The 11,999-nt window shown below is 46.6% G+C and overlaps 1 protein-coding gene across 1 annotated transcript in view; it reads left to right on the top strand.

Moving 5' to 3' along the window:
- Positions 1-2,212: 2,212 nt before the first annotated feature.
- LOC139367378 (PDZ domain-containing protein 4-like) overlaps positions 2,213-11,999 on the top strand; it is a 14,489-nt gene continuing 4,702 nt past the window's right edge. The window contains exons 1-4 of the mRNA XM_071105572.1: positions 2,213-2,323; positions 4,745-4,853; positions 6,704-6,772; positions 6,933-8,423. Coding sequence (XP_070961673.1) covers positions 2,220-2,323; positions 4,745-4,853; positions 6,704-6,772; positions 6,933-8,423 — 1,773 coding nt within the window. The 5' untranslated portion in view covers positions 2,213-2,219. The remainder of the gene's footprint in view (positions 2,324-4,744; positions 4,854-6,703; positions 6,773-6,932; positions 8,424-11,999) is intronic.

The raw sequence follows: 11,999 nt of genomic DNA on the forward strand, positions 1-11,999 counted from the left end.
GGTCTGTTCGTGGGTGGAGCCTGAGAGGCTGACTGAGAAGTGAAGCGAGTAACAGCAGCATTCTGTTCTCAAGCACTGCAGCATCCACGCACTGACAAGGATCACATTCTCCCTCATTTTAGAGGGGGGGGGGGCACGTTTTGCCTGCCTTCCCTCTGGCACAGATTGCATTGATTTAACCCTACCTTGGCTTCATCCTTCAAAAGATCTGGGCTGGCTGTCTAGCTCCATCTTACCTTCAGGCTGGACTTCCCACCTCCTCCCCCCCCCCCCCCCCTGCTGCTGTAAGTGGTTCGGCCAGACCTCCAGCAGAGTGACATAGACATGGGTTGTAAACACTCTGGACAGGGCCAGTGGGCTGACAATGGGGTGAGTACAGTGGACATTTTTTGTGTGTGTGTGTGCGTGCGTGCGTGCGTGCCTGCGTGCGTGTGCAACCTGTGCCTTTGTTTTGGGATTTGTGTGCTTATTGACAAAGCAGCCTGTACTGTTACCATCTTGTCTGCCATGCATGCCTTGACAAAGCAGCCTGTACTGTTACCATCTTGTCTGCCATGCATGCCTTGACAAAGCAGCCTGTACTGTTACCATCTTGTCTGCCATGCATGTCTTGACAAAGTCAGCATACGCATGCTACGTAATCACCACTGAAGACTCGGGGCAGACAGTGTGTGTATGTGTGGATTTGTATTATGACGTCATGTGTGTTCATATGAGTGTATGTTTGCAACTGAGGGTTTTTAGCATGTCTATGAAGAGAGTGATGGTGGTCATGGTGACCTGCTCTGGTCTCAGAGGAAGCCACGTAGATGATGCCTCTAGACAGGTCGACCAGTCACCAACACGCTCGCTTTCTCTGTCTCTGTCTCTGTCTCTCTCTCTCTCTCTCTCTCTCTCTCTCTCTCTCTCTCTCTCTCTCTCTCTCTCTCTCTCTCTCTCTCTCTCGCTCGCTCTCTCTCTCTCTCTCGTCCTCTCTCTTGCCGTCTCTCTCTCTCTCTCTCTCTCTCTCTCTCGCCCTCTCTCTTGCCGTCTCTCTCTCTCTCTCTCTCTCTCTCTCTCTCTCTCTCTCTCTCTCTCTCTCTTTCTCTCTCTCTCTCTGCCTCCAGTAGGCTCTGGTCAGTCAGCCATGGTCCAGATACTGTGCATTGTAATGCAGCAAAATAATTGTATATTGTGCATAAAGAGAAGGTTGCTCATTCATGACCAGAGGCTGAATGTGTTCATGGGTGGCCTGACAGAATAGGATGGCTGCTTAATGTAATGGCTGCTTAACCTGGGGAGGTGAGGGTGGAAATCTGTGTCTGAGGACAGATTCAGAGAGACATCATGACCTGAATCTACACACAATACACACACACACGCACGCACGCACGCACACACACACACACACACACACACACACACACACACACACACACACACACACACACACACACACACACACACACACACACACACACACACACACACACACACACACACACACACACACACACACACACGCACAGACAAAGGCTGGCAGACCGACATTCAGACAAGTAGACAGACACACTCTCAGATGTGTTTAGGTTATGAGACATAATTTATCAGATTGTCTGACTTGTGTTGTGACACATTAGTGATTCAAATTGTAACTGCAAGGTTCTCTGCTTGCATTACTATCAGAGTGCAGTGGGGTGAAAAAGCTCTTCCTGACTTGGATCTCTAGGGTTTTGTTGAGCACAAAGCTTTTCAGACTAGCCAGAATGTATGGCTAGAGGGTCACATTGGGGGTGTTGAGCTCAGCTGGCATACATTTCAGGACCCATGAGACTTCTCACATAACAATAAACTAATGAACTATCTTCTGACAGTTATGTCTACTGCTTCCAAACCTTTTCCACAACAAAAGCCTACTGACTTTGTAGGTTGCACTTGGGCTACACATATACAGTACATTGCATCAACCATCTAATAAAAGATTAAACAGACATAAGAGAATATATATCTGCATGAAACAAACAAAGCATGGACATTAATAAGCAGAACTCAACCACTTCAATTCCTTTTCATCTGACCCTGTATGTTCACCTGTCTCCCAGGTCAAAGGGCTTGACCTGTCCCAGCTCAGCCGCCGAGAGGCGTTGCACTTCATGGGGGGCAGCTATGAGCAGCCAATCACGATGCAGATTGAGGGACGACACAGGAGAGGGAGAAGAGCTCATCACTCCCAGTACCCAATGTCAGACTGCGGTATCCAGATGGAGAGGCCATCCTGGGAGGCTCTGAGGGCCCTAGGGGTGGTGGAGGGGGCTGGACCCAGCCTTGGTGCCTACACTCCTGGGTACGTGCTGCTCGTTTTGGGCCTCTGTAGCGGTTCTCTCCATCTGCTTGTGTAACGAAGGGGAGATTAATAGTAACCCAGTTATATTGAATCAGTGAAGTACAGTGATTGAGGCTCTGGGTGTTGTCATTTAGAGCAGTGGATCTCAACTGGTTCTGAATTGAACCAGGTTGTCTCAGGTTGACCCAATTAGGGGCGGATGGGACCACGCACCGGACAATTTTTCTCCCCATTATTAGCCAGATAATGATCGTTTTGTTGAAAAACAAAATACAAGTTAGACAGGCCCGACAGGCTAAAAATAGACCAGTCAATCTGGCATTTGCCAAATATGCCAGATGGCCTGTCTGCTCCTGGACCCAATATTCACATATCTAAACCCAATATTAGCATAGCTAAAAAATAATTGTCAAATACAATCTGGGGGCTCATGGCTTCGCGGACCTGAATGGAGCTACCACCCATGGTGCACTGGTGGCTCATGAGAGTGTGAGCTCCATCTGGAGCCCTGCCTGTCTGGGGGTCACAGGTCAGGGTCTCAGGGATGGACTCCAGGTCCCAGCGACTTTGATCTCTTCTCCCGTGGGACCACGCGGCTCCGGTAGTTGTGAATCCTCCCATCTATAATCTTCTGGAAGTGGCGGAACTCCCGTGTGCTGACGCTGTGGAATCCAGAGTCACTGACCTCTGAGGAGAGGAGGGACTCAGAGGAGGGAGAGCTGCCCCGGCTGGTGTGTCCTGGACCCAATATTCACATACCTGTAGCTAATTGTCAAATACAATCTGGAAAACTATTTTTAATGCTAAATTGATAGTAAATGTAGCAGTTATTTGACAAGGGAACAACATTCCCACCTCTTTCATTGTCAATAATAAAATGTTGCTCAAATCCTTGATGAAGAATGTCAATAAATGAATTGGTTTGAGAACACAAAATCAACCAAAATAGAGCTGATAAAAGCTCTATATTGAGAATATTGCAAATCAAGAAAAAAATAAGTGAAAACAATGTAAGTTAATTACAATTTCCATTGACTTTCTACCTGTTTTTTTCTAAATTAAAACAATTCACATACAATATATATACTGAAAAAAATATATAAACACAACATGCAACAATTTCAAAGATTTTGCTGAGTTACAGTTCATATAAGGGAATCAGTTAATTGAAATGAATTCATTAGGCCCTAGTCTTCATGACTGGAAGAGAGAGAGCGAACAGACACAGAGAGCATGGGCTCCTGAGTTCTGCAAAAAGATAGAATTTACAGTTGGATAAATAGATCCACTTTTTGCATGGACTTATATAGGATACTAACCTCAACATCAAAATCTTCATTTCACATCACAATTCTATACCTAAAACCTTGATTTTGGACAAAATTACCTGAACGGGCTATTTCTACCAGGGATTATCAAGAAAAACACCTCTAACAAACCAAAACCTGCAGAAGGAACACAGCTGAACATGGAAATACCAACACAAAACTGAGTGAGTGATGTTCAGTATGAAGTTACTTCTGAAGGCAAAAATTAAAAGACAATCTCTAGGTAATTTTGTTATAAAGCTTAAAAAATAAGGCTACTAAGCTACCAAGATGCTAGGAAAGAAACGGACTGAAATTAGCACTGAAGTGTGAGGTGAAAGAAGTGTGAAAACTCTTGAGCCTAACAATGACAAGAGAGCACCCCTATGCTTGTTAACCCAACCGTGGGACAGACTATGTTTGTTCCCACACTCGTGACTCTGACTCACTCTGACTCTCTATTGGTTACACAGACTCTTGGCCTCCCATCCCATTCTAACCACCTGTCGACGGCTTTGTATTCATGTTACCTGATGAAATTGCTGTACCATATGATCTTGTTGTCATCTAATGCACATTGAAATGCTATAAATCAACACTGCAGATCTCTCCCTGTCCTCTGCCGTGCCCTGATTGCATTGATGTTGATTATATGTGGAAATGTGCATGTACACCCTGGCCCATCTACTGTTGCTATACCCAATTCTGATTTGTGCTCTGATATCTTGAAGCTTATTACCTAAAATGGATCATTTGAAAGTGTGGGTTCATGTTTTGATGTCTTCAATATTATTCTACAATGTAAAACAATAGTGAAAATAAAGAAAAACCCTTGAATGAGTATGTGTATCCAAACTTTTGACTGATACTGTATATGCACCAGCGACCAGTGACCCATTCAAACCTCCTGCGACCAAACTTTGGGTCATTACACACCAGTTGAGAATAGCTGATTTAGAGTATAGCCGTGAGATGTATTATACAGAAGGGGTATTAGAATTGAATGGAACCACTGACTGGAACTAATATAATGTGTAAAACATAGTAATTACAGCTTGAAATGCCTATGGGGTGAAAGCTATGTTGTCATATGTGATGACCTCATTCTCCCCAGACCTTACTACGATGACATGCCCCTCCCACCAGAAATGTACGCAGCCAATGGATACCTCTCCAGTGTTGCCTACAATCTGGAGGACCTTAACAGGATAGAGTATGTTGACGTGAGTAATTCTATATGCTTTTATGTTAGTATAGCCTAGCTTTTGTACATGATTGATTGATTTTATTTGTCAGTTAAAAAAAATACATACATTGCATTTGGAAAGTATTCAGACCCCTTGACTTTTTCCACATTTTGCTACGCTACAGCCTTGTTCTAAAATTGATTAAATGCAAAAAAAAATCTGCATCAATCTACACACAGTACCCCATAACAACAAAGCGAAAACAATTTTTTTTGAAGTGTTTGCAATACAGAAATACGTTAATTACATAAGAATTCAGACCCTTTGCTATGAAACTCGAAATTGAGCTCAGGTGCATCCTGTTTCCATTGATCATCCTTGAGATGTTTCTACAACTTGATTGGAGTCCACCTGTGGTAAATTCAATTGATTGGACATGATTTTGAAAGGCACACACCTGTCTATATAAGGTCCCACAGTTGACAGTGTGTCTCAGAGCAACAACCAAGCCTTAAGGTCGAAGGAATTGTCCGTAGAGCTCCGAGACAGGATTGTGTCGAGGTACAGATCTGGGGAAGGGTACCAAAAAATGTATGCAGCACTGAAGCGCCCCAGAACACAGTGGCCGCCATCATTCTTAAATGGAAGAAGTTTGGAACCACCAAGACTCTTCCTGGAGCTGTCTGCCCGGCTAAACTGAGCAATCGGGGGAGGAGAGCCTTGGTCAGGGAGGTGACCCAGAACCCGATGGTCACTCTGACAGAGCTCCAGAGTTCCTCTGTGGAGATGGGAGAACCTTCCAGAAGGACAACCATCTCTGCAGCACACCACAAATCAGGCTTTTATGGTAGAGTGGCCAAATGGAAGCCAATCCTCAGTAAAAGGCACATGACAGCCTGCTTGGAGTTTGCCAAAAGGCACCTAAAGACTCTCAGACCATGAGAAACAAGATTCTCTGGTCTGATGAAACCAAGATTGAACTCTTTGGCCTGAATGCCAAGCATCACGTCTGGAGGAAACCTGGCACCATCCCACGGGAAGCATGGTGGTGGCACCATCCCTACGGTGAAGCATGGTGGTGGCAGCATCATGCTCTGGGGATGTTTTTTAGTGGCAGGGACTGGGAGACTAGTCAGGATCATGGGAAAGATGAACAAGCAAAGTACAGAGAAATTCTTCATGAAAACCTGCTCCAGAGTGTTCAGGACTTCAGACTGGGGTGAAGGTTCACCTTCCAACAGGACAACGACCCTAAGCACACAACCAAGACAACGCAGGAGTGTCTCTGAATGAAGTCTCTGATATCTATCTAAGACGTGGTCCCTGATATCTAAGACTTGTGGTCATTGATATCTATCTAAGACTTGTGGTCCCTGACATCTGAGACATGTGGTCCCCGATATCTAAGACTTGTGGTCCCTGATATCTATCTAAGACTTGTGGTCCCTGATATCTATCTAAGACGTGTGGTCCCTGATATCTATCTAAGACATGTGGTCCCTGATATCTAAGACTTGTGGTCCCTGATATCTATCTAAGACATGTGGTCCCTGATATCTATCTAAGACATGTGGTCCCTGATATCTAAGACTTGTGGTCCCTGATATCTATCTAAGACTTGTGGTCCCTGATATCTATCTAAGACGTGTGGTCCCTGATATCTATTTAAGACTTGTGGTCCCTGATATCTAAGATGTGTGGTCCCTGGTATCTATCTAAGACATGTGGTCCCTGATATCTATCTAAGACATGTGGTCCCTGATATCTAAGACTTGTGGTCCCTGATATCTATCTAAGACTTGTGGCCCCTGATATCTATCTAAGACTTGTGGCCCCTGATATCTATCTAATCCACTCCTTATGTTCACCAACCTATACTGTTTTAGGATCCAGAACGCTGTCTGATTGGTTGCTGTAACACTGATAATGATGAGCCTAGCAGCTTCCTGAGCCAGGTACTGTAAGAAATAAAAAGATGTGTTCAAAGATACGTAATTTGTCCAAGACATTCAACTAACTATAAAAAACAATGATAGTCATATACACATATGTCCTAAAATGAACAGCAACAACAACCAATGGTATTCATTGTGTCTTCCATCCTCTCTATTTCAGAGCGAGTATGAGGGCCACTGGCTGGACAGGCCTATGGGCTACCTGCCCCTGCACGAGCTTGACAGCGGCCTCGGCTGCACCGACGGCAGCCTCCACCAGGGGGACCCGTCTGACCCAGAGACAGAGGAGGGGGTAGAGGCCCCTATGTCCTCCCCACCAGGACACACCAGCCGGGGCAGCTCTCCCTCCTCTGAGTCCCTCCTCTCCTCAGAGGTCAGTGACTCTGGATTCCACAGCGTCAGCACACGGGAGTTCCGCCACTTCCAGAAGATTATAGATGGGAGGATCCACAACTACCGGAGCCGCGTGGTCCCACGGGAGAAGAGATCAAAGTCTCGCTGGGACCTGGAGTCCATCCCTGAGACCCTGACCTGTGACCTCCAGACAGGCAGGGCTCCAGATGGAGCTCACACTTTCATGAGCCACCAGTGCACCATGGGTGGTAGCTCCATTCAGGTCCGCGAAGCCATGAGCCCCCAGGAGACCAGGCATGGCACCAGGTCTGCTGCCTCCAGCTGCCGTACTGAACCCTGCCAGAGGAGAGCGCTGATGCTGAACCAGCACTCCTCCGAGGACCTCCCAAGCCGCAGCCACACTGTGCATGACTTATCAGACAGGAGACGAGCCAGTCACCCTGGCCTGCCCTCTGGGAACAATGCCATAGAGATATATAGACACATAGACAGACAACTGCCCAGCAACCCAAGCCACCTAGCCGTACCCACTGAGAACTCTGGCACAGGACAATACAACAGGGGGTTCAACACAGACATCATTGAGAAGAGGAAGCATCAGAGCAGCCATGTGGAAGGCCCCTGGCAAGGACTATATGTGGAGGACCACAGAGGCAGTATGGCCAGTGAGGACTATAACAGTCAGAAACAGTGTCCTTCCAAGAGTCCCTCAAGGAAACGGCCTGGGAAGCAGCTAGCAGACTGGCGTCAGTTTGCAACACTGGGACATCCTCAAATTGGTGGGGACTGGCCCCAAGCAGACAGCCCCTGCGGCCCCCTCTACAGCACGCTGGACGGGCTCTCTGCCCACTCCAGGAAGGGTCTCTCTGGGAACCCCCGGGCAGTGAGGAACCAGCTCCTGAAGGCCAGGGCCTCCCGGCTGGCTGACGAGCGCAGTGAGGTCACCACGGACGAGGAGGCCCGTGGGGATGTCTGGGCAGGCCGCTACTGGAGTAGGACGGAGCGCCGGCGCCACCTGGCGTTGGCCCGGGAGCAAAGGCAGAGGAAGCTGAGCCGTGGTGGGGCTGAGGGAGCAGCAGAGGACGGGGCTGGAGGAACAAGGGGTGCAGGGGGGCAAGGGGGTGCAGAGGGCCCTGGAGGAGGCTGTAGCACAGTGCTGGAGCTCAGCCACAGGAAGCAGAGCCGTCTGAGGAACCATAAACTGCTGGATGACTGGACCACAGTAGAGGAGCTGCTGACCCACGGCACCCGCGTGGGGGAGGGGGACAACATCCTCTGTCACAGCCCACTGCTGTCGGTCACTACAGTATAATGACACAGTGAGATAAGGTGTGTATGAGTGATTGAAGAGTTTGACTACGTCTTGTTCTCCACACATGTTCCTGGAAACAACCTAGAGTAGTAGTTGTCTAATGTCTGGACCAATGACAGTACGATACAACCTAGAGCAGTAGCTGTCTAATGGTCTGGACCAATGACAGTACAATACAACCTAGAGCAGTAGCTGTCTAATGTCTGGACCAATGACAGTACGATACAACCTAGAGCAGTAGTTGTCTAATGGTCTGGACCAATGACAGTACGATACAACCTAGAGTAGTAGTTGTCTAATGTCTGGACCAATGACAGTACAATACAACCTAGAGTAGTAGTTGTCTAATGTCTGGACCAATGACAGTACGATACAACCTAGAGTAGTAGTTTATTGATTTATTTTTATTTCACCTTTATTTAACCAGGTAGGCTAGTTGAGAACAAGTTCTCATTTGCAACTGCGACCTGGCCAAGATAAAGCATAACAATTCGACAACAACACAGAGTTACAACACATGGAATAAACAAAACATACAGTCAATAATACAGTAGAAAAAAAAGAAAACAAAAAGTCTATATACAGTGAGTGCAAATGAGGTAAGGTAAGGCAATAAATAGGCCATGGTGGCGAAGTAATTACAATATAGCAATTAAACACTGGAATGGTAGATGTTCAGAAGAGGAATGTGTAAGTAGAGATACTGGGGTGCAAAGGAACAAGATAAATAAATAAATACAGTTTGGGGATGAGGTAGATAGATGGGCTGTTTACAAATGGACTGTGTACAGGTGCAGTGATCTGTGAGCTGCTCTGACAGCTGGTGCTTAAAGCTAGTGAGGGAGATATGAGTCTCCAGCTCCAGTGATTTTTGCAGTTCGTTCCAGTCATTGGCAGCAGAGAACTGGAAGGAAAGGCGACCAAAGGAGGAATTGGCTTTGGGGGTGACCAGTGAGATATACCTGCTGGAGCGCGTGCTACGAGTGGGTGCTGCTATGGTGACCAGTGAGCTGAGATAAGGCGGTGCTTTACCTAGCAGACTTGTAGATAACCTGTAGCCAGTGGGTTTGGCAACGAGTATGAAACGAGGGCCAACCAACGAGAGCGTACAGGTCGCAGTGGTGGGTACTATATAGGGCTTTGGTGACAAAACAGATGGCACTGTGATAGACTACATCCAGTTTGTTGAGTAGAGTGTTGGAAGCTATTTTATAGATGACATCGCCGAAGTCAAGGATCGGTAGGATGGTCAGTTTTACGAGGGTATGTTTGGCAGCATGAGTGAAGGATGCTTTGTTGCGATATAGGAAGCCGATTCTAGATTTAATTTTGGATTGGAGATGCTTGATGTGAGTCTGGAAGGAGACCTTAGAAAAACAGGGCAGGATAGATATAGGTCTGTAGCAGTTTGGGTCTAGAGTGTCACCCCCTTTGAAGAGGGGGATGACCGTGGCAGCTTTCCAATCTTTGGGAATCTCAGATGATACGAAAGAGAGGTTGAACAGGCTAGTAATAGGGTTTGCAACAATTTCGGCAGATAATTTTAGAAAGAGAGGGTCCGTATTGTCTAGCCCAGCTGATTTGTAGGTGTCCAGATTTTGCAGCTCTTTCAGAACATCAGCTATCTGGATTTGGGTGAAGGAGAAATGGTGGGGGCTTGGGCGGGTTGCTGTGGGGGGTGTCGGGCAGTTAACCCGGGTAGGGGTAGCCAGGTGGAAAGCATGGCCAGCCGTAGAGAAATGCTTATTGAAATTCTCAATTATAATGGATTTATTGGTGGTAACAGTGTTTCCTAGCCTCAGAGCAGTGGGCAGCTGGGAGGAGGTGCTGTTATTCTCCATGGACAGTGTCCCAGAACTTTTTTGAGTTTGTACTACAGGATGCAAATTTCTGTTTGAAAAAGCTAGCCTTAGCTTTCCTAACTGCCTGTGTATATTTGTACCTGTGTATAGTAGTTGTCTAATGGTCTGGACCAATGGCAGTACGATGCAACCTAGAGCAGTAGTTGTCTAATGGGGCGGCAGGGTAGCCTAGTGGTTAGAGCGTTGGACTAGTAACCGGAAGGTTGCAAGTTCGAATCCCCGAGCTGACAAGGTACAAATCTGTTGTTCTGCCCTTGAACAGGCAATTAACCCACTAGGCCGTCATTGAAAATAAGAATTTGTTCTTAACTGACTTGCCTAAAGGTAAAAAATATTATAATAATGGTCTGGACCAATGGCAGTACGATGCAACCTAGAGCAGTAGTTGTCTAATGGTCTGGACCAATGGCAGTACGATACAACCTAGAGCAGTAGTTGTCTAATGGTCTGGACCAATGGCAGTACGATACAACCTAGAGCAGTAGTTGTCTAATGGTCTGGACCAATGGCAGTACGATACAACCTAGAGCAGTAGTTGTCTAATGGTCTGGACCAATGGCAGTACAACCTAGAGCAGTAGTTGTCTAATGGTCTGGACCAATGGCAAACAACCCAAATGGCATTTTTCACTGGTCCCTAAGCTAGTGTGTTTTGATGGCACGCTCTTAGAAAAAAAATTGATAAAAAATTGTCCCCATGGGATAACCCTTTGAACCCTTTTGGTTCTAGGTAGAATCCTTTTGAGTTTCCACAGAGGGTTCTACCTGGAACGCAAAAAGGGTTATCCTATGGGGACAGCCGAAGAACCCAGCCGAAGAACCCTACAGCTGTAGTAATACAGACACTTTGTATATGAAAACTCAGGTAGTAGATGATGTGTTGTTTAACTACAGCCCAGGGACAAGAGTTCCATCCTGCTTACATGAGAAATGGGATAACCCTTTGAACCCTTTTGGTTCTAGGTAGAATCCTTTTGAGTTTCCACAGAGGGTTCTACCTGGAACGCAAAAAGGGTTATCCTATGGGGACAGCCGAAGAACCCAGCCGAAGAACCCTACAGCTGTAGTAATACAGACACTTTGTATATGAAAACTCAGGTAGTAGATGATGTGTTGTTTAACTACAGCCCAGGGACAAGAGTTCCATCCTGCTTACATGAGAAATGACCTTTCAACTTTTGGCTTGTTCAAGATGCGTCATATATCTGTGAGTTTGTAAACTAGTATTAGCAGGTGTGTGTGTATTTGGTTGAATGTCTTTTAGGAATCAGAATATTTTAGAGAGCCTATCAGAGACCATCAAGTTGGGACCGTGGCCCATGATAATCACTAAAGTGTACGTATCTACTATCATGTGTAATGGGTTATTCACCTCACGATAAGTGATTACATTCTCAGCATTTTTTTTTGGGGGGGGGGGGGGGTTAATGTCTGGTCATGAAATATCCTGTTCTATTTTACCCGTTTTTTTTACAGCCTGTTTTGACAAAGACGACAGGGTACCTTTATTACCAGCATGTAGACTATCCTCAATATAAATCTGCCAACTGGGCACGGCGGCACTATGGGCATGGCGGCACTATGGGCATGGCGGCACTATGGGCATGGCGGCACTATGGGCATGGCGGCACTATGGGCACGGCGGCACTATGGGCACGGCGGCACTATGGGTACGGCGGCACTATGGGCATGGCGGCACT

Source organism: Oncorhynchus clarkii, chromosome 16, assembly GCF_045791955.1.
Source record: "Oncorhynchus clarkii lewisi isolate Uvic-CL-2024 chromosome 16, UVic_Ocla_1.0, whole genome shotgun sequence".
Classification (NCBI taxonomy): Eukaryota; Metazoa; Chordata; class Actinopteri; order Salmoniformes; family Salmonidae; genus Oncorhynchus; species Oncorhynchus clarkii.